Source organism: Erythrolamprus reginae, chromosome 4 (assembly GCF_031021105.1).
Source record: "Erythrolamprus reginae isolate rEryReg1 chromosome 4, rEryReg1.hap1, whole genome shotgun sequence".
NCBI lineage: Eukaryota > Metazoa > Chordata > Lepidosauria > Squamata > Dipsadidae > Erythrolamprus > Erythrolamprus reginae.
The window spans coordinates 111,185,697-111,211,466 of record NC_091953.1 but is presented as its reverse complement, the minus strand read 5'-3'; the positions used below and the strand labels follow the sequence as shown (position 1 = coordinate 111,211,466).

The 25,770-nt window shown below is 39.8% G+C and overlaps 2 protein-coding genes across 2 annotated transcripts in view; one reads left to right on the top strand and one right to left on the bottom strand.

The window, feature by feature from the left end:
- UBAC2 (UBA domain containing 2) overlaps positions 1-25,770 on the bottom strand; it is a 143,229-nt gene that overhangs the window by 104,562 nt on the left and 12,897 nt on the right. The window contains exons 3-4 of the mRNA XM_070751222.1: positions 25,012-25,131; positions 20,282-20,388 (exon numbers count right to left, since the gene is read on the bottom strand). Coding sequence (XP_070607323.1) covers positions 20,282-20,388; positions 25,012-25,131 — 227 coding nt within the window. The remainder of the gene's footprint in view (positions 1-20,281; positions 20,389-25,011; positions 25,132-25,770) is intronic.
- GPR18 (G protein-coupled receptor 18) lies at positions 14,459-17,147 on the top strand. The gene is made up of 3 exons (XM_070751223.1): positions 14,459-14,476; positions 14,745-14,850; positions 16,020-17,147. Exon 3 carries the CDS (start codon positions 16,038-16,040, stop codon positions 17,028-17,030), a length of 993 nt encoding a protein of 330 aa, XP_070607324.1. The 5' UTR covers positions 14,459-14,476; positions 14,745-14,850; positions 16,020-16,037; the 3' UTR covers positions 17,031-17,147.

Genomic DNA, 25,770 nt, shown 5'->3' with positions numbered 1-25,770 from the left:
CGCCATCGTCCTGTGGCCGGCAGAACCTGCCTCCCAAGCCCTCTTGCCCAGCGGGAGCTAAGCGCTGGAGAGAGGGGGTCAGGCTGGCCCTCCTGCCTCCCCCCAGCCAAAAACGCAAAAGCGCCCCGCGGCAGAAGCCAAAAGAGGCTTGAGCCTCTCGGTCCTTCCTGCCCCTCTGTCCCATCCATCGTCCTGTGGCCGGCAGAACCTGCCTCCCGAGGCCTCTTGCCCGGCGGGATGCAAAGCGCTGGAGGGAGGGGGGTGGCGGCATGAGGGCCGGCAGCTGCTGACTCCACGGACTGGTGCAACATGCCCCGCGGCCCGGTACTGGTCCGCGGCCCGGTGGTTGGGGACCCCTGCCCTACAGGAAACCCTACACCCTGAGAGAAATGTTTATCAAACATTTTTTTTAAAACTTCCTGTGTTGGAGCAGTCATAACTTCTGGAGGCAAGCTGTTCCACATTCAGCATTAGCTGTGCCTATCAAGGAATAGAACTAGTTTTGTATAACTACAGCAGAATAACAATCATATCTAACAAACAAGAGCCAATTAATCCCCCCTTGCCATTTATTTATTTGTTTGTTTGTTTAGCCACCTATTCTACCTGACTGCTATGACTGTGTGGTTACAAAGAAACACACACACAAAAAAACAAAAATGGTTTTTTTAAAATTCCAAAACATACCGAAAAAGCTAAACACAATAAAGGTAGTTTAAAAGCCATGAAAAGATGAACTCTAGGAAATCATCATCGGTTTACCTAAAATAACAATCCTTTGCAGGTTCTACTACACCAACATTACCAAACCCCCAGGCCAGGTGACCAATTTCATTTCATTTCATCTTATTGAATTTGTATGCTGCCCCTCTCCGTAGACTCGGGGTGGCTAACAACAGTGACAAAAAAACAGAATGTAAAAATCCAATACTACAACAGTTAAAAACCCTTGTTATAAAACCAATCATACATACAAACATACCATGCATAAATTGTAGAAGCGTAGGGGGAAAGATTATCTTAATTCCCCCATGCCTGACGGCAGAGGTGGGTTTTGAGGAGCTTACGAAAGGCAAGGAGGGTGGGGGCTATTCTAATCTCTGGGGGGAGTTGGTTCCAGAGGGTCGGGGCCGCCACAGAGAAGGCTCTTCCCCTGGTCCCCGCCAACCGACATTGTTTAGTTGACGGGACCCGGAGAAGGCCCACTCTGTGGGACCTAACTGGTCGCTGGGATTCGTGCGGCAGAAGGCGGTCCCTGATATATGCAGGCCCTTTTGGAAGACCAACAAGGTTGGGACCAATCTAACTTCAGGAATGATGATGTTCCAGAGAGTGGGTATAATGGCAGAAAAGGACTGGCTTGTATCTGATGACATTATCTGTAGATGGGATCCATACCATTTAATTTAATTTAATTTTTCACATTTATAGGCCGCCCAACTCCTGTCGGACTCTGGGCGGCGTACAACAAAATGAAAAACAATGAAAAACAATTTAAAAACCTCTATAAAACATTCATCACTTCTAGGTTGGAGCTAGACGCTGTTGCTCAACAATCCCAGGCCTGCCAGCAAAGCCAAGTTTTTAAAGCTTTCCAGAAAGCCAGAAGGAAGGGGGCGGTATGGATCTCTGGGAGAAGCTGGATTCAGAGAGCTGGAACCACCACAGAGAAGGCCTTCCCACGTGGCCCCACCAGTCAACATTGTTTGGTCAATGGGAGCTGGAGAAGGCCAACCCTGTGGGCTCTAATTGTCCGCTGGGAAGTGTGAGGCAGAAGACCGTCCCATAAATAGTCAGGCCCTAAGCCGACACCTTAAATTGCATCCGGAGACCAACTGGAAGCCAGTGCAACTCGTGGAGTAGAGGTGTTATATGGATGTATCTAGACACACCCACTACAACTCGCATGGCTGCGTTCTGGACAAATTATAATTCCGAACGCTCTTTAAGGGTAGCCCCATGTAGAGCGCATTGCAGTAGTCGAGCCGTGAGGTGATAAGGGCGTGAGTAACTGTGAGAAGAGACTCCCGATCCACATAGGGCCGCAACTGCTGCACTAGGCGAACCTGTGCAAAGGTCCCCCTAGCCACAGCCGAGAGATGTTGTTCTAATCTCATCTGCAGATCTAGGAGGACTCCCAGATTGCAGACCCGCTCTGAGGGGGTTAAAATCCCCCCCCTCAGTTAAGGATGGGCAGATGGAACACTCTTTGGGAGGCAATGCCCACAACCACTCAGTCTTGTTGGGGATGAGTTTGAATCTGTTGACACCCATCCTAACCGACGTCCTTTCTAATGGACGTGTTTGCGAAGGGTAAATATGATTAGGGAAAGGCGGTCTCTCAAATATCCTGGCCCCATGTATATTGGGTTTTATTGGTCCTTATCAGAACCTAGAATTGAATCTAGAAGTCAGCTGATAACTAATGCAGCACACAGAGCAGGGATGTAATGTGTGCTGATCTAGGTGTTTGCATATATATATATATATATATATATATATATATATATATATATATATATATTTGTTTTCATAAATTTTCACGGGTATATGTATGTAGATTGTTCTGAGTTCGGGTTTTGCCCTGTGTAATATTTCCTCACACATCTTAACAGCCTACACCCTAAAATACAGTTTACTATGGAAACAGAAATCAATGATCAACTTCCCTTTCTAGATGTACTGGTCTATAAAAAACCCAATGGCAGCCTAGGACACACTATCTACCAAAAGAAAACCCATACCAACCGTTATCTAAATGCACACTCACACCACCACCCCGCACAAATCACCTCAGTGGCCAAAACTCTCATCACAAGAACCAAACGCTTAGCTGACCATGAGCACTTAAAAACTGAATTGAACAAACTCAAAGATGTATTAATTTCTAATGGATTCGAAGGGAAAACAATCACAAACTTAATCAAAAAAGAGACACCCCCCAAAAAACAAGATCAAGAACAGGACAATGGTACCACCATCCTCCCTTACATGAAGGGCACCACAGACAAAATTAGTAAAATTCTGCACAAATATAACATCAAAACTTCATTTTGCACTAACCAAAAAATATCTAATATCCTAAGGAGCCCCAAAGATAAAATCCAATTGGAATACCAAGGAATCTATGAAATCCCTTGCAAAACATGTGCAGCCACATACGTTGGACAAACCAACCGAAGAGTGAGCCAAAGCATTGCAGAACATGTGAATGCAGTTAAAAAAGAAGAAAAGACTTCCTCCCTTGTCCAGCACATTAAAAAAACAGGGCACGAAATTGACTTTGAAAAAACTAAATTACTTCACAAAACAGAGAATTTATATAGAAGAATTGCTCTGGAAGCTATAGAAATTGAGAGGAGCCCCCTTTGCATAAATAAAAGAGATGACACATCCCGCCTACCAGAAATTTGGAAACCACCCTTAAACAAAAAAAACACTTCATAAAAATCACCATGTCAATCCTTCTAATAATTATGATTTTGGAATTTTGAAATTTGAAAACCAGCCTTAAACAAAAAACACTTCATAAAAATCACCATGTCAATCCTTCTAATAATTATGATTACACCAACCAATCAGATCACTAAAACATAATCACCCAATCTATTTGCTACATTCAAACCAAATCTCCACCCCCACACTATATACTAGGAAGAAAAAACCCGAACTCAGAACAATCTACATATATATATATATATATATATATATATATATATATATATATATATATACAGTATATTCATTCATTCATTCATTCATTCATTCATTCCAATACACAATGAGGGTTTTAGTGGGTATATATCTATATACATATAGTAAAATACATGATGAAGGTTATAGAGGAGATACTCATAGTAAAATATATCTAAGAAATAATAGAAAAGAAGGTATAGTAATAGAACATATCAATGAAATAATAAAAGAAGAGATATAGGAATAGAAGAAAGGTATAGGAGATATAGGAGAGCAATAGGACAGGGGACGGAAGGCACTCTAGTGCACTTGTACTCGCCCCTTACTGACCTCTTAGGAATCTGGATAGGTCAACCGTAGATAATCTAAGGGTAAAGTGTTGGGGGTTTGGGGATGACACTATGGAGTCCGGTAATGAGTTCCACGCTTCGACAACTCAGTTATTGAAGTCATATTTTTTACAGTCAAGTTTGGAGCCGTTAATATTAAGTTTAAATCTGTTGTGTGCTTTTGTGTTGTTGTGGTTGAAGCTGAAGTAGTCGCCGACAGGCAGGACGTTGCAGCATATGATCTTGTGGGCAATACTTAGATCTTGTTTAAGGCATCTTAGTTCTAAACTTTCTAGGCCCAGGATTGAAAGTCTAGGCCCATAGGGTATTCTATTTCGAGTGGAGGAGTGAAGGGCTCTTCTGGTGAAGTATCTTTGGACATTTTCAAGGGTGTTAATGTGTGAGATGCGATATGGGTTCCAAACAGATGAGCCGTATTCGAGGATGGGTCTGGCAAAAGTTTTGTAAGCTCTGGTAAGTAGTGCTTCAAGTAGTAAGTAGTGCTTCAAGTAGTGTTCAAGGGCAACCCCATGTAGATAACCCCTAGATACTTGACACTCACCTATTATCACCAGCTTTAGGAGTCTTGTGCAAACACAAAAGCACAAATAAAATATCTGCTACATCAAAAATTAGACTGATACACAAGGAAAATATGAGTGCTGTTAGCAACGTCAATACTAGGTACTGAACAGCAGAGGGCAATAGTGCTTCATCTATATTTCTAACAGATAAATTACAACATTACTACACAGGAATTGCTTATGAAAGAAATTTGTTCCCAAATGTCTTTCTAGTGGCACGGCCATTAACATTAAGCAATCTGGTATTGGAGTTTTTCTTTAATCAAATATTAGCAACAGGAAAATCTGGATGTACATCTCTACAGAAGTTGTAATTAACTAAATTGACTAAATTACTATTTTTAAAAAAATATATTCTTGAAAATGTTAATATAACAGACAAAAATATCAACGAAACTTAAATTTTAAAAAAAGTTTATTTTATTTATTTATTAAACTTGTTTGCTGCCTATCTCACTGCGCGGCGACCCTTTAAAAAGTTTTTAAAAAGAATATTAACCAGTAGATATGTTTTGGGAAAATGCATAAAAAACTCTATCTGGTAAATATCAACGATTGTAAACTTTCTTACTCCCTAAAAACAAAACTGTAAAATAATGAATAGACTGGAATACTGCCTTATACCAAGAGTAAACTATGTTACATTTTGCTCATTCATACATTTACACCAATAATATTTTTTAAATTATTATATAAAGGCAATAAATGCTTAAGAAACAATGCCATTGCCTGTATTTTGGATGCTTGCTCTGATTGTACTAGCTGAATGTACTAGCTAAAGACATGATTTTAACAATATTTACACATTACACTAAGACATAGTTTGCTTTATACAACTCACTACATCACTAGATCAAGCAAATCAAATGATAACTTAAATTAATTAATTAAATTAATTTAAGCAATCATTTGGTTTAATAGCCCAGTATCTGGCTGAAGAAACCAAATGCAATCTCAACATTTTGAACTTTTCTGGGTCCAATCTTCGTTTTCCCACAAAATGCAACTCCAGGGTTAACTAAAACTGGTCATGCAGGTCAGATTCAAATCTAGTTTTAGCTATCTATTTATACAGGTACCGTGTTTTCCCGAAAATAAGACCCTGTCTTATATTTTTTTGAACCTTGAAATAAGCGCTTGGCCTTATTGCCCTGCACTCAAAAGCCCGATTGGGCTTATTATCAAGGGATGTCTTTTTTGGGGGGAAACAGGATAGTACTCATCTTACAATCAGGGGTGGGCTACTGCCCGGACGCGGGGGGACGACGCAGTGAGCTAGTGAAAATGGACCTCCACCCCAGAGCACCCAATTTTCACTGAAAGATGTTGAAATAAAATGCAGGGCATCTTGCATAAGCTACGCCCACGGCATGGTAAACAATGTCGGTTGGCGGGCCCCAGGGGGAGAGCCTTCTCTGTGGCGGCACCGACTCTATGGAACCAACTCCCCCCAGATATCAGAACTGCCCCTACTCTTCCTGCCTTCCGTAAACTCCTCAAAACCCACCTTTGCCGTCAGGCATGGGGAAACTAAACATCTCCCCTTGGGCGCGTTGAATTTATACATGGTATGCTTGTGTGTGTGTATGTTAGTATATGGGTTTTTAAAAAATTTTTTGAATATTTTAGTTGATTGGATTATGTATTGGACTGTTTTTCACTTGTTGTGAGCCGCCCCGAATCTTCGGAGAGGGGCGGCATACAAATGCAAATAATAAATAAAAAATAAATAAAATAAATGATAGTAAAAATTTTGGTAGCCCTTCGCTGCTTATAACCATTCATTTAGTTCCCATTTAAAGTTACAAGAGCTCTGGAAAAAAATGATTTATGACTGGTTTTTCCATTGGATAGGTCAACCGTGGATAATCTAAGGGTAAAGTGTTGGGAGTTTGGGGATGACACTACAGAGTCCGGTAATGAGTTCCACGCTTCGACAACTTGGTAACTGAAGTCATATTTTTTACTGTCAAGTTTGGAGCGGTTAATATTAAGTTTAAATCTGTTGTGTGCTCTTGTGTTGTTGTGGTTGAAGCTGAAGTAATCACCGACAGGCAGGACGTTGAAGCATATGATCTTGTGGGCAATACTTAGATCTTGTTTAAGGCATCTTAGTTCTAAACTTTCTAGGCCCAATTGCTGCCAACCTGCCTTTTATTGAGGACCTGTATACTGCACGAGTCAAAAAGAGGGCGGGGAAAATATTTAATGACCCCTCGCATCCTGGACATAAACTGTTTCAACTCCTATCCTCAAAACGCCGCTACAGAGCACTGCACACCAAGACAACTAAACACAAGAACAGTTTTTTCCCAAACGCCATCACTCTACTACACAAATAATTCCCTCAACACTGTCAAACCTTTTACTAAATCTGCACTTCTATTCTACTAGTTTTTCCTCATCATTCCTATCATCCTTTTCCTCCCACTTAGGACTGTATGACTGTAACTTGTTGCTTGCATCCTAAGATTTTTATTAATATTGATTGTTTCTTCATTGCTTATTTGACCCCTATGACAATCATTAAGTGTTGTACCACTTGATTCTTGACAAATGTATCTTTTTCTTTTATGTACGCTGAGAGCATATGCACCAAGGCAAATTCCTTGTGTGTCCAATCACACTTGGCCAATAAAATTCTATTCTATTCTATTCTATTCTATTCTATTTAATTGATAGTTGGGTTGCTGAGACAATAGGGGAAGAGCAAAGATAGGAAGGAGAGAAAGAAGTACGGGTGCTTACAATCTGTCATGCTTTTCACTGCTTCTCGGGTTGGATGGCATTCAAGATGCTACTGAGGAAGAACTGAGGATCTTTCAAAGTACTAATGGCATTTATGATGTGGCTAAATTAAGCAGGCTGGGCATCCACTTACTAACGTTGCGGTGCAGGAAAAGAAAAGCCAAATCTGCAAAGACAGAATCGATGGGAACAGGAAACGTAAGAAGCAATGAACATGGAAAGTTCAACAAAGTGAAAGAGGTAATGAATCAAGTCTATACTATCTTAGATATCAGTGAAATGGACTGGAATTTGATATACAAGATCACTGTGGTTACTGCTCAGGGTACAAAAAGTGGAAAGTAACAACACTGTTTTCATGGTCAGTGTTCTGTCGGGCTCTCTGGTAGACTCCTCCCAAAAATTCACAGGTACAAATTTCAGACACACACACGTTTGAAAATTCAAAACAATGTTCTTTATAATGAAAATTCACTTAAACCAAGCCCTCTTTTGGTATAGCAAAGAGCACTCGTCTCCAAACAAACTGGTAATTGGTACAAGTCCCTTATCAGTTCTGTGATACTTAGCTTGCAGCTGTGAGGCAATTCACAGTCCTTCTTCTTTCACAAAATGAAACACACTTTGCTCTGGTTTAGTTTCAAAGCGGGGGAAAATCAGCACACAAAAAGTCAAAGTCAGTAAAGCAGTCACGAAACACAACAATCAGATAATCCTCCACAATGGCCAAACCCACAGGCTGCTATTTATAGCAGCCTCACTAATTACCACAGCCCCACCCAACCACAGGTGGCCTCATTTTCTTTGATAATAATCTCTCAGTTGTTGTTGCCTATGCATCGCTCTCCTCATGCGTGGCTGTATTATTAACTCTTGTTCTGAATCCAAGGAGGAGCTAGATAATTGAACTCCTTCTAAGCTGTCTGCCACACTCTCCTCCTCCCTGTCACTCATGTCTTCTTGGTCAGAGGAGCCCTCATCAGCAGATTCTACCGGGGGCAAAACAGGTCTGCGGCATGTGGATGTCTCCCCCACATCCACAGTCCTTGGGGCAGGAGCTGGGCCAGAGCTAACCACAACAGTCAGGAAAAATGAAAATGAATAAAGTATTTGGGTATAATGTAATGAGTGACTGGATAATAACTAATTCTGTCAGCAGCCCCTTAATATGACGGTTATCTGAGTTTATGCTCCAACCATTGATGCAGAAATTTGATGGAGTTTGGCCAAAAAATTCAGACTGAAAATAAGAGCTTAGATCATAGGAACTACAGCCTTAAACATGATCTAAGTATTGTCCACAAGATCATATGCTGCAATGTCCTGCCTGTCAAAGACTACTTCAGCTTCAACCACAACAACACAAGAGCACACAATACATTCAAGCTTAATATTAACCGCTCCAAACTTGACTGTAAATCTTTAGTAATCGGGTTGTCGAAGCGTGGAACTCATTACCAGACTCTGTAGTATCATCCCCTAACCCCCAACATTTTACCCTTAGACTATCCACTGTTGACCTCTCCAGATTCCTAAGAGGTCAGTAAGGGGCGTACATAAGCGCACTAGAGTGCCTTCCGTCCCCTGTCCTGTAGTCTCTCCAATATCTCGTATTTCTTCTCTACTATATCCTCTATAACCTTCATTGTGTATTATTGTGCATTGGACAAAATAAATAAATAAAATAAATTAGCTGCTTGGGGTGAAAAATAGGAATGACAAGGGTATTATAGATACAGAATAGAAAGATGTAAAAATATAGTGAAATTGGACTTTAAAGAAAATAGTATAGATACAGAGCATCTAGAAAATAGATAATTTTTAATTAAGATTCATTTCTAATTTAGAACTAGAAATTAATGAAATTTAGTTTAAGTTATTTATAATGTACCAACTATTTTATTCTTTCCTTTTTTGGATAAGCTTTCCTTTTGTAAAATAAAAGTATTACCCAGCCATTGAAGGAAGACACCCACCCTGTTTTCAAGTTTCTAGTGCTTTTTGTTTATTTGGTGGTTCAAAAAAGAATCTGCAAGAAAGGCCATTATCTCTATAGGTATCATAGGGTAAATTACTTTATGTTGCCTGTGCATATGTTTTTTTCCAGTAAAATATAGGAATGGTTTAGTATTTCTTTCTCCCTACAATATGAAATTATGGCATTGTTGTTGTCATGAGTAGAAGCTGCTGAGTTGCCCCTTGAAGTAAGTGTCATTGAGTTGGCCATGCCCACCCTGTCACATGATCAACTAGCCACGCCCACCCAGCCAGTCATTAGGCAGATCGTATTAGTGGTCTGTGAAATTTAAAATTATGAATTTAGTGTTCCCTGAGGTCCAAAAGGTTGGGGACCCCTGCTTTAGATGGACAACTTACTCAATGCCAGGTCGGTGGTAAATAAAGCTCTCCTCATCCGGGATTGCACCAGTTACGGCCCTATTTGGACCGGGAGTCACTGCTCACAGTCACTCATGCCCTCATCATCTCGAGGCTCGACTACTGTAATGCTCTCTACATGGTGCTACTTTTGAAAAGTGTTCGGAAACTTCAGATCGTGCAGAATGCAGCTGCGAGAGCAATCATGGGCTTTCCTAAATATGCCCATGTCACACCAACACTCCGCAGTCTGCATTGGTTGCCGATCAGTTTCCGGTCACAATTGAAAGTGTTGGTTATGACCTATAAAGCCTTTCATGGCACCGGACCAGATTATCTCAGGAACCGCCTTCCGCTGCACGAATCCCAGCGACCAGTTAGGTCCCACAGAGTGGGCTTTCTCCGGTCCCGTCAACTAAACAATGTCGTTTGGCGGGGCCCAGGGGAAGAGACTTCTCTGTGGTGGCCCCGGCCCTCTGGAACCAACTCCCCCTGGAGATTAGAATTGCCCCCACCCTCCTCGCCTTTCATAAGCTCCTTAAAACCCACCTGTGCCGTCAGGCATGGGGGAACTGAGATAATCTTTCCCCCTAGGCCTTTACAATTTATGCATGGTATGTTTGTTTGTTTGTATGTATGTTTGGTTTTACAATAAGGGTTTTTTTAGTTGCTTTAGTATTGGATTTACATGCTGTTTTTTATTACTGTTGTTAGCCGCCCCGAGTCTACGGAGAGGGGCGGCATACAAATCCAATAAATAAATAAATAATAATAAATAAATAAACTTGAATGATTTTCATGGCTTGAGTGCCCTGCTGGGAGTAGACTTTCTTGATATTCATTCCTGGCTTTCTTTCCACAAACCAACACACACACAGAGCCTTCTCTGTGGCAGCCCCGGCCCTCTGGAACCAACTCCCCCCAGAGATTAGAATTGCCCCCACCCTCCTTGCCTTTCGTAAGCTACTTAAAACCCACCTCTGCCGTCATGCATGGAGGAACTGAGATACTCTTTCCCCCTAGGCCTTTACAATTTTATGCATGGTATGTCTGAATGTATGTTTGGTTTTTACTTTAATGGGTTTTTAATTGTTTTTACTATTGGATTATTGTGTATACTGTTCTATTATTGTTGTTAGCCGCCCCGAGTCTCCAGAGAGGGGCGGCATACAAATCCAATAAATCAAATCAAATCAAATCAAACATGCAATGATGATGCAACCCAGATTGATGGGGCGAAGGGAAAGAACTATTCTATAGGGATATCCCAATGGTGCTTTTTTGAAAGACAATTGGACTTTATGTTGTTTTTGAAGACGCTTCACTTCTCATCCAAGAAGCTTCTTCATTGCTGTTCTTGGATGAGAAATAAAACATCTTCAAAGAAGAAGTCCAGTTGCTTTTCAAAAAAGTACCACTGGGACAACTATGACCTGTATGACTTAGAATATCCATAGACATTACTCTATAGCAGTGATGGCGAACCTATGGCACGAGTGCCACAGGTGGCACGCGGAGCCATATCTGCTGGCACATGAGCCATTATCCTAGCTCAGCTCCAACATGCATGTGTGTGTTGGCCAGCTCATTTTTGGCTCACACAGAGGCTCTGGGAGGGCGTTTTTGGCTTCCAGAGAGCCTCTGGGGGGATGGGGGAGGGCGTTTTTACCCTCCTCTAGCTCCCGGGAAGCCTTTGGAACCTGGCAAGGGTGAAACGCGACCCTAGTGGGCCCACCAGAAGTTGGGAAACAGGACATTTCTGGCCTCCAGGGGGGTCTTCCAAGGCAAGGAATTATGGGTATGGGCACTCACATATGCGCGGTAGCACATGTGCACGCTCTTTCGGCACCCAAGGGAAAAAATATTTGCCATTATTACAATTAGCCTCATACATGGAAAAAGGGTTTGGCAAATTATGGAGATGACTTCACTTACTTCCTATTATCAGTCAGCAATCCTCATATAACTAGAAGAGGTTTCTTTCAATCGCTACTGATTTCTGCCGGAATTAATTCCTTTAAATTTTAGAATTCTATTATTATAAAATTTTGTTTCATCTGAAGTTCTTTATCTTTTATCGTTTCACAAACCCTAATAAGATTTATATACATTAGACATTAATTTATAAATTAAACTGAACTTATTTATATACTGTATACTAAGACAAGGGAGGAAATGGATGGCAATTCTTCTGTATTCACAGTTTAATTTCATATTGAATTGAAGATTACACTTCAATTGAGTTTGAACATAAGCAAAGAATTAAGGGTAATGTTATGTCAGATAACCCTTCAAATAGTCTATGTCATCACATATATTGTTTATATAAAATATAGTAACTGTAACACTTACAGTATTTCTTTATAATGCATATACTTTATGTTAGACAGTTGAAGTTGAACATTACAGTCAGAAACTTTTGGTCAGCTAACATATGAGTTACATAATATAATTTGTTCCTGCAACAAATTTTACAGACAGCCAAAAAACCCCGTAGAACCAATTGAGAATCTAGTTGCACTATGACACTTCCTGATTATAAAAAGGTTTCTATTTTAGACCACAGGTCTTAAGACAAAAACAAATCTTGCCTGGGTTGATGAAAGACATCATTGAAAAGCTAAAGGTAAGAAAACTTCTATTTTATGTATTAGCATATACAGTATACACATTTAGAAAATTTTTCACACGTTCAACTTGAATAATGTTTTCAAACTAATGGAACATTGCTAAAGACTTTGAATACTACAGAATTATGTATCGAATGAAAGTTATCTTTTAAAACTATGTGCAAGCCTAAAAATCCTCATTGTCTTTATAGACCAATAAAGATGAAGTAAACAACAGCTTGAAATAATGAATATGTGAGATACAAATGAAATAAAAGAAAATAAATCCACTTTATCTGTTTAAACAAATAGGCATTGATACCAATATATAAGTTGAAAATTACTAACAGATTCAAAATACAATACACAGCTATTTCGTACATGAGTACATATAGTACCAACGTAAGGGTATGTACATGAGTACCACTTTAGTTATTCCTAAAAAATTGAGGATAGCACATAAGGTTTTGACATTTCATACAACACAGAATATTTGATTCAAACTGGAAGGCTGTCTCAGGCCAATATACTACTCAGGATTTGTTGTAAAGAAAATAGGAAGAGGAAAGAGTACTAAATATGTTCATATTTGAAGAATAAGAATAAATATTTGAAGATCCATTATGCTAATTTTCTTGATATCCATTTGCCTTACTTCAAAACTTTTCAAATGATGGTTTTATTTTATTTGTTCAATTCTTAATATTTCCTTCAGAGTTACGTAAATTTGTTATTTATTGAGAAAATCAAGGAACAATTAATTTTGAGTTAGGATTCCTGCAAATATAGCCAGCACATTGCAAGAATCCAACCAATGGACGAATAGCTTCACTACTACAGTACTTTCTTTCACCATCTCAGCCAGTGAAAATTACTAGCATCATCTAAGTCTGTTCAGCCAACCACAAATTACTGTATGTTCACATAGCACACTGCAGGATTTGCACAACAGGCCTTTATAGTGTTTTTGATCTGATTTCCAAAAGTGTTTGGGAAGATGTGAAAGTAGCTGTTTGAGTTTGCATCACAGCAGCTATTTCTTTTCTGTCTGGAATTGAATCCAAAGCAGTGGAGATCCCAAATGCACTGGCTAAACTCACAGAATACATCAACCACATACCAGCAAATCTCAATTCAGGTTGTTGTGCAAATCATTTAGATACTGAGTCATCAGAATCCAGAAAAACTGCACATAAGCCCATAGTTCTACGCATATGCAAGCACGACATATGAACAAGCCCATAGTAACATGCATACACAAGCATGACATACAAACAGGGCATTCTTCTGAAATCCATTAGAATAAGCCAACAAATACTAATCTACGTAGCCACTAATATTGAGTAAGAATGTCCTCCAGAAAAAGTAGAATAAAGCTTTAAAAAACCATTCTTATGGGAAATAAGACAATACTTTGGGAAGCTACTAGAGAAGTTGGCTACTTATACCCTACATCAGTGGTTTTCAACCTGGGGTCAGGACCCCTTTCACAGGGGACGGTCAAACAACCGTTTCACAAGATTCACCTAAGAAGACCATGGGAAAAGACAAATTTCCCATAGTGCTAGGAACTAAAGCTTCTATTCGGGCGCCTTGGAACATATTCTTACAATCCGACCAATCAGTGGGGGTGTCCCTCTGACCTTCCTGCCAATCAGCTTAAAGCTGTTGGGAGAATTGGCGCTAGACTTATGGTTGGGGGTCACCAAAACATGAGATGGGCGGCATTAGGAAGGTTGTCGCGGCATTAGAAAGGCTGAGAGCCACTGCCCTACATAGTGGAATTTCTACTCTAAATTGGAGTAAAGACTGCAGTACAGTAGCTATTTTTGTGATAGCTGCAAATCTTTTTAAATTGAGGATAGTGAGAGAAGGTAAGTAATTTCCCTTTCTCTCTGTCCTTTAAATAGTCTTGCTGTGCTTCATCATTCAGAGCTTTCTGGCCCCACTTTGCAGTCTAATCATGATTAAGTGGAATGGCAGCACCTAGCAGATCTGGCTGTAACCTCTGCGAGAGTAGAAAGTGGCCGTGTTAAAAAAACAACACATATTTTACCCTCTCAGCAGTGGAGGCACAGGAATGATGAAGGGAGCATATACTCTTTCTCTTTCACCCACAAAAGCCAAGGAGGAGGTGAGTCAGTGCAGATGTGAAGCAGCAAATATCTGCAGCCCACCTGCAAGAGCGAGGGAAGCACAGCTTCTCTTTCAACATGATTGACCAGCTTCCTCTTTCAAACCATGTTACCAAAATGAATTTGCATCGTTTTGAAGCCAAAATGCTCTCCATTTTCATGATTATCATTTTAGGGGAGGTAAGATTTATCTTTAGTCATTTACATGAAAGAAAATGAAGCGTCTTGCCCTTACTAAGACAACTCTCTCCAACTTGTGTTTAGCAGAGGTGGTCTGCTGAAGACCCCATTGGTCAAGAAACTCCACAAAAGATCCAGAAGAAGAGTCTTCTCTGATGTAGTGCTTGACTTCTGGAACATCCTGCGCCCTCGGGTGAGATTTGTCCCCACTCTCCTATCCTTCTGCAACGGTCTGAAGACCTGGCCCTGCCGGATAACCTAGGGACTCAATAGGGGTGTACATCTTTGGAAGCAGCTACTAATTCGCTAAGTCCACCTCCCCCTTGTGCTTCCTGCTTCCCCTCTGTCCATCTTTTTAATGTCATATTATTGTACTTCCCTTGTTTATTCACATTGTTTATCCCTTAAATATGCGAGACCGCCTTCTGCCGCACGAATCCCAGCGACCGGTTAGGTCCCAGAGAGTTGGCCTTCTCCGGGTCCCGTCGACTAAACAATGTCGTCTGGCGGGACCCAGGGGAAGAGCCTTCTCTGTGGTGGCTCCGACCCTCTGGAACCAGCTCCCCCCAGAGATTAGGATTGCCCCCACCCTCCTTGCCTTTCGTAAACTCCTTAAAACCCACCTCTGCCGTCAGGCACGGGGGAATTGAAACATCTCCCCCTTGCCCATGTAGTTTTTGTGTATGATTCGATTGTGTGCTTGTTTTTTATATATTGGGGGTTTTTTTTCTTTCTTTTTTTGGACTTTTTAACCTAAAACTGTAATTTAGATTGCTAACTATTAGATTTGTTACTATGTACTATTTTTTACCATTGTTGTGAGCCGCCCAGAGTCTGCGGAGAGGGGCGGCATATAAATCTAATCTAATCTAATCTTTGCTATCGTTATGTTTATGTTTCTACTCCCCCCCCCCCATTTTATTGTTGTAAGCTGCCCAGAGTAGGACCATAGTGAGATGGGCAGCCAATAAATTTAACAAATAAATAAATAAAACATAACTTCCTGGAATTCTTTTAGAGCATACTCAGACCTCAGGCCCATATAAACTACACTAACCGTTTGGCTAGTTAAGTTCCCAATTTAAGATAATACTAAAAATTGTGTTTTTGAAGATTTAAAGGACTCAATTTTTCTAAATTGCCCTCTGTACTGTACAAACCTGGAATTGTCTGATTCTCAGTGCTCCTTACAATGTAAAACTGTTCTAATCAGTAGTTAAACTTGATCAGTATTTTATAAAACTTGATCTAGTCAGTAGTTAAACTTGTTCTAGTCAGGAGTTAAACTTGATCTAATCAGTATTTTATTAAACTTGATCTAATCAATAGTTAAACTTGATCTTTCTCCTGTTTGATTCGTAGATAACGTATTAGAAAGCTATGAACAACGACAATCACAGTCTAATTACAATGGTTGAAAACAGCCATCCAGAGGAATACCGAATCTCATCCCTTGTCTTCTATAGTTTCGTTTTTAGCACTGGCTTAGTTGTAAACGTTACAGCTCTCTGGGTCTTCAGCTGTACCACCAAGAAGAAAACAACAATAACTATCTACATGATGAATGTCGCATTGCTTGACTTGTTGCTTATATTCACCTTTCCTTTTCGAATGCATTATTATGGGAAAAGCTCTTGGATCTTTGGAGATGTCTTCTGCCGGATTCTTAGTGCTTTCACTGTCTTTTACCCCAGCATTGCAATATGGCTGTTAGCTTTTATAAGCATTGATAGATGTCTGGCTGTAGTTCAACCCAAATATGCCAAGGAGCTGAAGAACACAAACAAAGCTCTGATGGCTTGCACAGCACTTTGGACCTTAACTCTTCTGACCACGTCCCCACTGCTTTCCTTATATTCTGATCCAGACAAAACTTCCAATTTCACCACCTGCATAAAGATGATGGATATTATCTACCTAAAGGAAGTCAATGTGTTAAATCTTTGTCGGTTAATATTTTTTTTCTTGATTCCCATATTTAATATGCTTGGTTGTTATCTAGTCATCATTTATAGTATAATTCGTGGAAGGACTTCCAAGCTGAAGCCAAAGGCTAAAGAAAGATCAATCAGAATCATTGTAACCGTAATTACACAAGTGCTTGTGTGTTTTGTGCCTTTTCACATTTGTTTTGCATTTCTGATGCTCCAAAATGGAGAAGCAAGCTACAGCCCTTGGGGAGCATTTACCACCTTCCTCATGAATCTCAGCACATGTCTAGATATAATCCTCTACTACCTAGTTTCTAAGCAATTTCAGGCCCGAGTTATCAGTGTTATGCTTTACCGTAATTATCTTCGAAGCGTTCGGAGAAAAAGTATCCGATCTGGTAGTGTGTATTCATTAAGTAACATCAACAGTGAGATCATATAAAGTGGGTAAAACAACACAATGCAATACTATACAAATCCATTTCAAAGCAACACCATATACATGCATTAAATAAAGCTTAGAATAAACTCAAATGTCTAATAAATGTATTAAGGCGTTTCATTATTCCTCTTTTAATTTTTTCCTTTGAAAAAGAAATTAGTCCACTTGAAATGCATAATCATTTCTGCCTCTTTAATATTAATATATTCCATTTTCCTTCAGTATTTTTTCTAGCATTTTGGCTACTGAGGTTTCAACTTTGCAACTTCTACAAGAATGGTGGAAAGTCTTAAGCTTAAACGTATCAGGAAAGACTTAATGAAGTCAATCTGTATAGTTTGGAGGACAGAAGGAAAAGGGGGGACATGATCAAAACATTTAAATATGTTAAAGGGTTAAATAAGGTTCAGGAGGGAAGTGTTTTTAATAGGAAAGTGAACACAAGAACAAGGGGACACAATCTGAAGTTAGTTGGGGGAAAGATCAAAAGCAACATGAGAAAATATTATTTTACTGAAAGAGTAGTAGATCCTTGGAACAAACTTCCAGCAGACATGGTTGGTAAATCCACAGTAACTGAATTTAAACATGCCTGGGATAAACATATATCCATTGTAAGATAAAATACAGGAAATATTATAAGGGCAGACTAGATGGACCATGAGGGCTTTTTCTGCCGTCAGTCTTCTATATTTCTATGTTTCTATGAGTTGCACAATTTATTAAGAAAAAGAGCGATAAAAAGCATTGTTCAATCACATGATTTCAATGTTTACAGTATTGGGAGGGGGGAATTCCATATTTCTAAATCAAGTGTTACATCTTTAATGCATCCCTTAAGGCAAAATTAAATAATCTCCAAACATGCTAATGAGTTTTAAATTACTTCTGGGAATCATTTACACGTGCTTTCATTTGTCAAAATAGGTGGTTATCTCCTCAAAGGTTATGGTCAGACTAGTTTAGTTTGTACATGGGGGGAACCTTCAGGAAACCCACTGTTGTAAACCTTATTGAAAAATAAGGAGGAAAAAAATCTCAGAAAAAGGCAATAGCAAGCCATTTCTGTATAAGTGGCAATAAAATTATATGGAGATGTGTTTAACTTGGGGAGATATTATTTTAGTCTTACATGCCAAAGCCAATGCATATTCAAATGTTATTGCAGACTGCATATGTTACTGTGCATCTAGTTGCTTATAAAACAGATTTTGTTATCATTATTATTATTTAAGAGTAGAGAGGGGAACGTCTGAGCTAAAGGAACTTTGCATCTGCAGTAACGCTAAACTGAACACCAAAGCTCTTTATCCTGCCAAGTAATATGAAAAAATAAAGACAGTGATACTTAATGTAGCACAGCCAAAACTGAGGAAGGAAAAAAAATGCTTAAAATGCAGCAAATAAAAACACTTCCTTTGAGTAAGAAAACTTAAACAACGCTTAAAAATATATTAAATGTAAAGATGAATGTAGGGTTTGCTGGTGAAGCAATAAAAGATTCATAGAGAAGCCTTTAGTATTGCAAATTCTGATACAATACAGGTGTTAGCAGTTTACTGTCAAATAGACAGATTTCCCCTCTGTGTTTTCAAATGACTGTCAATATACAGTGTTCCCTCGATTTTCGCAGGTTCGAACTTCGCGAATAGCCTATACCAGTTTTTCCACCAAAAAAAATTAATTAAAAAATACTTCGTGGGTTTTTTTCTATACTTCGGTTTTTCCTGCCCGATGAAGTCATATGTCATCGCCAAACTAATAATTTTTGCAAATAAATCACCAAAAAAATAATTATTGTTAATAAATAATTATGTTTATAAATATCAGAATCACTAAGTGTCTTATTCAAAGGTGAGTACCAGTAATAATGGTGAGTAAATGGTTGTTAAGGGAATGGGAATGGGTAATTTAGGGGTTTAAAGTGTTAAGGGAAGCCTTGTGATACTGTCCATAGCCAAAAATGGTGTACAGTATTTACTTCCGCATCTCTACTTCGCGGAAATTCAACTTTAGCGGATGGTCTCGGAACGCATCCCCCACGAAAATCGAGGGAACACTGTAATATAGAAAGTTATTAGCTGTTTTTTTGTCACTCACAAATACAACCATACCATATTTTCTTTATAATTAGTCCACTTACTGTTAATTTAAAGCAGATTGTAATATAACACCTATAGATGATGCTAGATTGGGGAATGTTACTCTAGAGACATATATGGAGGTAAACAAATACAGTCTTAAACACAGTGCTGAATTTAACTCTTAAACCCCAATGGGAATTCAGAGGGATAAAAGTGTGTGTATGGAATAAAATAAAAAATAAAATATTCTAGAAAATAAAAGGCAATGCACTAAAAAGATTGCCTGGTTGGCAACTATCATGTTTCGCTGGAAATAAGACCTTGTCTTATATTTTTTTGAACCCCAAAATAAGTGTTTGGCCTTACAGTATTGCCATGCACTCTAAAGCCCGATTGGGCTTATTATCAAGGGATGTTTTATTCTGGGGAAAACAGCATAGTTCAATCAATCTGACTTCAAGTTTATCCAGTCATGATTGGATAACAACAAGAAATTTTGGAGATAGTGTACAGAGTTGAATCCAAAGGCATCTGTTAATTGGTAAAACAGTATCTGGAATTAATTGTGCCATTTTATCTGTATTTACCTTAAATCTGTTCCAAAGAATCAGATGATCCTTCAGAGGAAATCTGAGAGGCTGCCCAGGGGCCTTACAAATTTGATAAAAAATAAATATGTGGGCAGTAAAGCGGAAAAGCAAAACATTTATCAATGAACATGCCACAAAGATTCATATTATTTGCAGTATGGATATATTAAATTCATATTTGGGAATGCAGCATTCTGAAGAATTTCATTTCTCTTCCAAAGCTTTTCCAGATCTAACCATTCTGAGGTCAATTGGCAGTTTCCAGAATTAAAACCTCCAGGCCAGATGGTGGTCAGAGCCCCTAACAGGCTTGTTGTGTCAAGGAGGTTGAATTATTTCTGATTTAGAATATTTATCTATAAGAACTGCTAAGTTACCTCCAGAGCAGTAAATTCTGAAATTCTAAAGAGAGAACGCAGAGTTCTATAGTTTTAAAGAACATTCAATTGCTGAATGGCTGAATTTCACACAACCCAAATAAATAGCAGTAAACATTTCATTTTTATAAATTTCAACAGCCCTAGAAATAATATTTAAGATACAGAGAGATATGAATGTCTCTTAACAGTAAACTTACAATCCTGAAGGCAAGCTGCTGATGTTGAGGCCAAAAGAATATTCAATAGCTTCTACCAGGACAAAGTCAAACAACACTGATAGCATCCAAGAACCCAGTAAAAATGACTGAAAAATAAAAATAAAAATTCGTAGTTACAACTGCTCACCTTTTACAACAAAAAAATTCTCCATTAAAAATACCATGTTGCATATAGGATGATTCCCTGTTTAGCATGCTCACATAAAATGGACTGCACCCAAAGAACTAAATCTAAAAATACAACATTTATGTGGAGAAATTAGGATGGCAAGATTAGATTACACTATACCACACAAAGATTTTGCAGTAATGAACCTGCAGAGTTGAATTGCTCAGGCGACTGGCGAGCATTTCTATCGCAGGAACTGTATCTGATTTTGCCTAATGGTCAGTCATGTTAGGCAATGAGTCTTAATTCTGCATTATCTGTGAACCACGAAAGTCCTACAGGATTGTTTTGGGAAATAATAATGAGTTAATAAATATCAAGAGAATATAATAGAAACATTAATGGCATCAACATTTAAATCATGGCTGTCCAACTTGTTGGCTTGCCGCAGCTGCACTGAGTGATGAGGAATTGTCTTAGATTACATATAAAAGATATCATATACAGTGATACCTTGTCTTACAAACTTAATTGGTTCTGGGATGAGGTTCTTAAGGTGAAAAATTTGTAAGACGAGACAATGTTTCCCATAGGAATTAATGGAAAAGCAATTAATGCGTGCAAGCCCAAAATTCACCCCTTTTGCCAGCCGAAGCGCCCGTTTTTGCGCTGCTGGGATTCCTGAGGCTCCCCTCCATGGGAAACCCCACCTCTGGACTTCCATTGCCAGCGAAGCGCCCCCTGCAGCATCACAAAAACACGGAAGTCCAGAGGTGGGGTTTCCCATGGAGGGGACCCTCGGGGGAATCCCAGCAGCGCAGAAACGGGTGCTTCGCTGGCAACAGAAGTCTAGAGGCGGGGCATCCCAGCGGCGGCGGTGGGTTTGTAAGGTGAAAATAGTTTGTAAGAAGAGGCAAAAAAATCTTAAACCCCGGGTTTGTATCTCGAAAAGTTTGTATGATGAGGCGTTTGTAAGACGAGGTATCACTGTAGTTAACTTATTGTATATAAATCACGTATTAATGTTAAAAGTTTATGATCTTGTGGGGCTGCATTACTAGTTGTCCAGGGTTGCACATGACCCATGAGCTACATGTGCTTGATTTAAATTCTAGTGGATGCTCCCCAATCTATTGACACAGATCCTAGTGAAAAGAGATCTCACCGCTGTTCAAACACCTTCGAATTAGGAACATGGAACATCAATGGCTTAAATCTAGGAAGCTGAACATTGTTAAGAACGAAATGAATAGGCTGAACATTAATGTACAGTGTTCCCTCAATTTTCGCAAGTTCAAACTTCGCGAAACGGCTATACCACGGTTTTTCAAAAATATTAATTAAAAAATACTTTGCGGTTTTTCCCCCTATACCACAGTTTTTCCCACCTGATGACATCATACGTCATCGCCAAACTTTCGTCCGCCTGTAATAATTTTTTTTTAATAAACTTTAATAAATCAACATGGTGAGTAATAATCTAAATGGTTGATAAGGGAATGAGAAATTGCAGTTTAGGGGTTTAAAGTGTTAAGGGAAGGCTTGTGATACTGTTCATAGCCAAAAATGGTGTATTTACTTCCACATCTCTACTTCGCGGAAATTCGACTTTCTCGGGCAGTCTTGGAACGCATCCCCCGCAAAAAGTGAGGGAACACTGTACTAGGTTCTACCATATCTCGAGACCTAAAATGGTCACATGACATAAAAAACATAATCAAAAAAGCACAACAAACAGGCTTATCCGCTGCTCACGCAAGTTGGCATACTCACTTGCCAATTCTGCGATCCACTTCTGGACAGTTCATGGGCTGGTAGTGGGCTGTGGCCCAGAGGTTGGGAACCCCTGGAATAAATCACATCTAACTGTTGCACCATCTCTCCATGGTCACATGATTGTGATCCGCATGCTTAGCAATTTGTTTGCACTTATGACAGATTGCCAAGAACCCTGCAGACTGCTGTCTGCCAAGATGGCTGAAGGAACTCTGTGCCAAAATCCATGTCAAACCAATGCAGAAGTCGGTGATAAATTAACGGCTTGCCACACTGTCCATAGAAGGCCTGATTTTGTGGGAACTTGGGAGGGGTGATTTTCATGAGGGAACAGATGCAGCCACAAAGCATTATTTTGAGTGGTTCAAGGCCATCCTATGCCCACCCACCTGGGCGGAAGTGGGAGGAGGACTTGCCATGCTGGCACAATCTGAGTGGGCAATATGACCAGTTTGTGAGTAGGGGACCCGGGATGTGAACTTTCAACTGGGTAGGAAACTCACATTCAGGTTCCCAGTGTAGGTGCCAGGATGGCTCCGGCAATAAATTGGAACTTTGAGGAATACTTTGACTTGGACTCTGATTTAGCCTGGAACCTTGACAATTTATTTATTTATTTATTTGATTTGATTTTTATGCCGCCCTTCTCCTTAGACTCAGGGCGGCTTACAACATGTTAGCAATAGCACTTCTTTAACAGAGCTAGGCTATTGCCCCCACAATCCGGGTCCTCATTTTACCCACCTCGGAAGGATGGAAGGCTGAGTCAATCTTGAGCCAGTGATGAGATTTGAACCGCTGACCTTCAGATCTATAGTCAGCTTCAGTGGCCTGCAGTACAGCACTCTACCTGCTGCGCCACCCCGCCACCCCACAATTCAAGACTCAACTTTCAACCCCTGACCAGAGAGGCAATGCAGCAAGGTAAAAAGTCCATAATGCCTCAGGGGGCTGGAAGAGAGCCCAAGAAAGTAATGGCTAACCATTTTTTCCTCTGATGCTGAAAGCCCGCATGCGTGTGACCATCCCGCACCCCGTTTTGGGCCTAGCAGGCCTCCCTGAAGCCTCTGGAGGTCAGAACAGCCCGTTTCAGGACTACTAGTAGGCCTAAATCTTGCTCTCTGAGGCTCCAGAGGCTTTTTTCGATTCTCCAGGAGGGAGAAAACAGCCTCCTGCAGGCTCCAGAAGCCAAAACCGGCCTGTTTTGCACTTCTAGAAGGCCTTTTCCTCACACTCCCAGAGCCTCTGCACAAACCCTGCACTTACCTGGCATCCAAAACAGGCTGCGTGGAGACTCCTTCGAAAGGCGGGCCAGCGTGTGTATGTGCTTGTGTCTCCCACATGCGCGGCAGAAACACAAAAATTAGCTGGCCAGCGGGAGGCATACATGCATACACAATGGAACTGACCTAGGGTGATGGCTCACATGCCCACAGAGATGGCTCCTTCTGCCACTTGGGGAATGTGTGCCATAGGTCGGCCATCACAGGACTAAGAGGTCCAGTGTAGGCCGCATGCAAGGTTTTTTCTGCTCAGGGGCTGAAAATTCTGATTCGATTTTTAAAGAGAGGACTTTCAGCTCCTAAGCAGAGGGTTATTTGCCGGGCTCTCATAGTCTTCCCATTCCCGAGGCACCCCATGTTTCTTATTTGGGACTCTTGTCTGTTTAATGACCTGCAAGATGATTTAATGACTGCAACTTTGGACTGAATCAATTTTATGACATCTTGCTTAAATGCTATGCTCTACAACAGTGTTTTTCAACCAGTGAGCCATGGCACACTAGTGTGCCTCGAGACATGGTCAGGTGTGCCGTGAAGCTCAGAGAAAAAAAACAAGAGAGAGAGAAAGAAAGAAAGAAAGAGAAAGACAAAGCAAGCGAGAGAGAAAGAGAACAAGAGAGAAAGCAAGCAAGAGAGAGAAAGCAAGCAAGAGAGAGAAAGAAAGAAAGAAAGAGAGAAAGAGAACAAGAGAGAAAGAAAGCAAGAGAGAGAGAGAAAGAAAGAAAGAGAGAGAGAGAGAGAAAGAGAGGGAGGGAAGGTGGGAGAGAGAAAGACATAGAGGGAGGTAGGGAGGGAGAGAGAAAGAGAGCAAAAAAGAGGAAAGAAGGAAGAGAGAAAAAAAGAGGAAGGGAGAGAAAGAGGGAGAGAGAAATAGAGCGAAAGGGAGGAAGAGAGAGAATTTTTTTGTCCAATATTTTTTTAGCCAACCCCACCCCCCTCAATGTGCCCCATGTTTTTGTAAATGTAAAAAATGTGCCGCGGCTCAAAAAAGGTTGAAAATCACTGCTCTACAATCAAGAGTTTGATCCCAGATATGATAAGTTGAAGATTCTCTATATTACAAAGAATAATTTATAAAAGCAGCAAGGGTTCATTATTTCCACTTAGAGCTCCCACAGATCGGTGTTTTTACTGCATTGAAAAAATTAAACAAGACTGGAGCATCATGAATTTGGGGGCAAGGTTTCCATAGTATGGGCCCCCACACATTTCTGGGCTTCTGTTTGTTTTTCTCATGATGTATTCGCATAGCAATTGACTTAATTTACAAACAGGCTAGGTTTTTCCACTATCACATTTTTGCGAGGTTCAAAATATTTTAGGAAGCGTCCTTTTTCTAAAATTACATTTATTGAGCTAATAAAATAGCAATCGTTTTGCTTATGACTTAAAAATCCATTTTAAAAGGGAAATATAAAAACGGCTCCTTAGAATTTTTGATATAACCTGTGGTGTTAAATACCAGGATAGGAAAAAGAAAGACAAATAAGGTAAACACATCACTTCTGAAATGGGAGAACAAAACCAGAGCATGAACTTACTGAAAATTTTCTACTGCCATATCGCCTTTCAAATATTCTGAAGTTGTAGATGAGTAAACTACTGCAAAAAGTGTCTTTGAGATCAAGACACACGGTTCGTCCGCAGAGCAGCCTCCAAATCTAAAAGGTAATAAACAACAGTCAAAGTTTCCACTTGCATTTTATGGAAATTTAATATACAACAGGCAAACTTTAGCAGCTGGGAGATGAACTTTAAAAAAAGGGGGGGGGGGATGCAGAAGGCAGGATATTACAATGACGGGGAGGGGGACAAGATTTTCTATAAATTCCCTTCTGTATTTCTGAAGACAATGAAATAAATATATGTTTAAACACAAACGTTAAGTTTTCTTTCATGAAAAGGCAGGAAGTAGCATCATTATTACTGGTGGTTTGTCACTGAAATTCTGTTAAGGGACAATAAGCAGATTGCATCTTCTGCCAACTCCGAAACATGTTTGTGTCATATTGAAAGATGACAAAATATAGCTTCCAAACGTCAACTAATCTTTTCCCTAAGCTATTTTACCAAAAAGGGCTTATATGAATAGATTCTTTTCCTTATAACCTTCGCTTTATAAATCATATGTTAACTGAAGTCACATTTTCCAGTTATAGTTCTGCTCCATTTACCTACAGAAGTTCTTCCTACACTCCCAAAGCCACCAGTCCATAGCACAGTAAAGGTATAAAACACACAAGGTCACAACATGCTTAATAGTTGTCAAAAAAAATCCTTCTAGCAAGGACAGTGCTATT

Coding starts and splice junctions, on each gene's coding strand:
- GPR18 (XM_070751223.1), top strand. CDS start 16,038: ATGAACAACGACAATCACAGTCTAATTACAATGGTTGAAAACAGCCAT.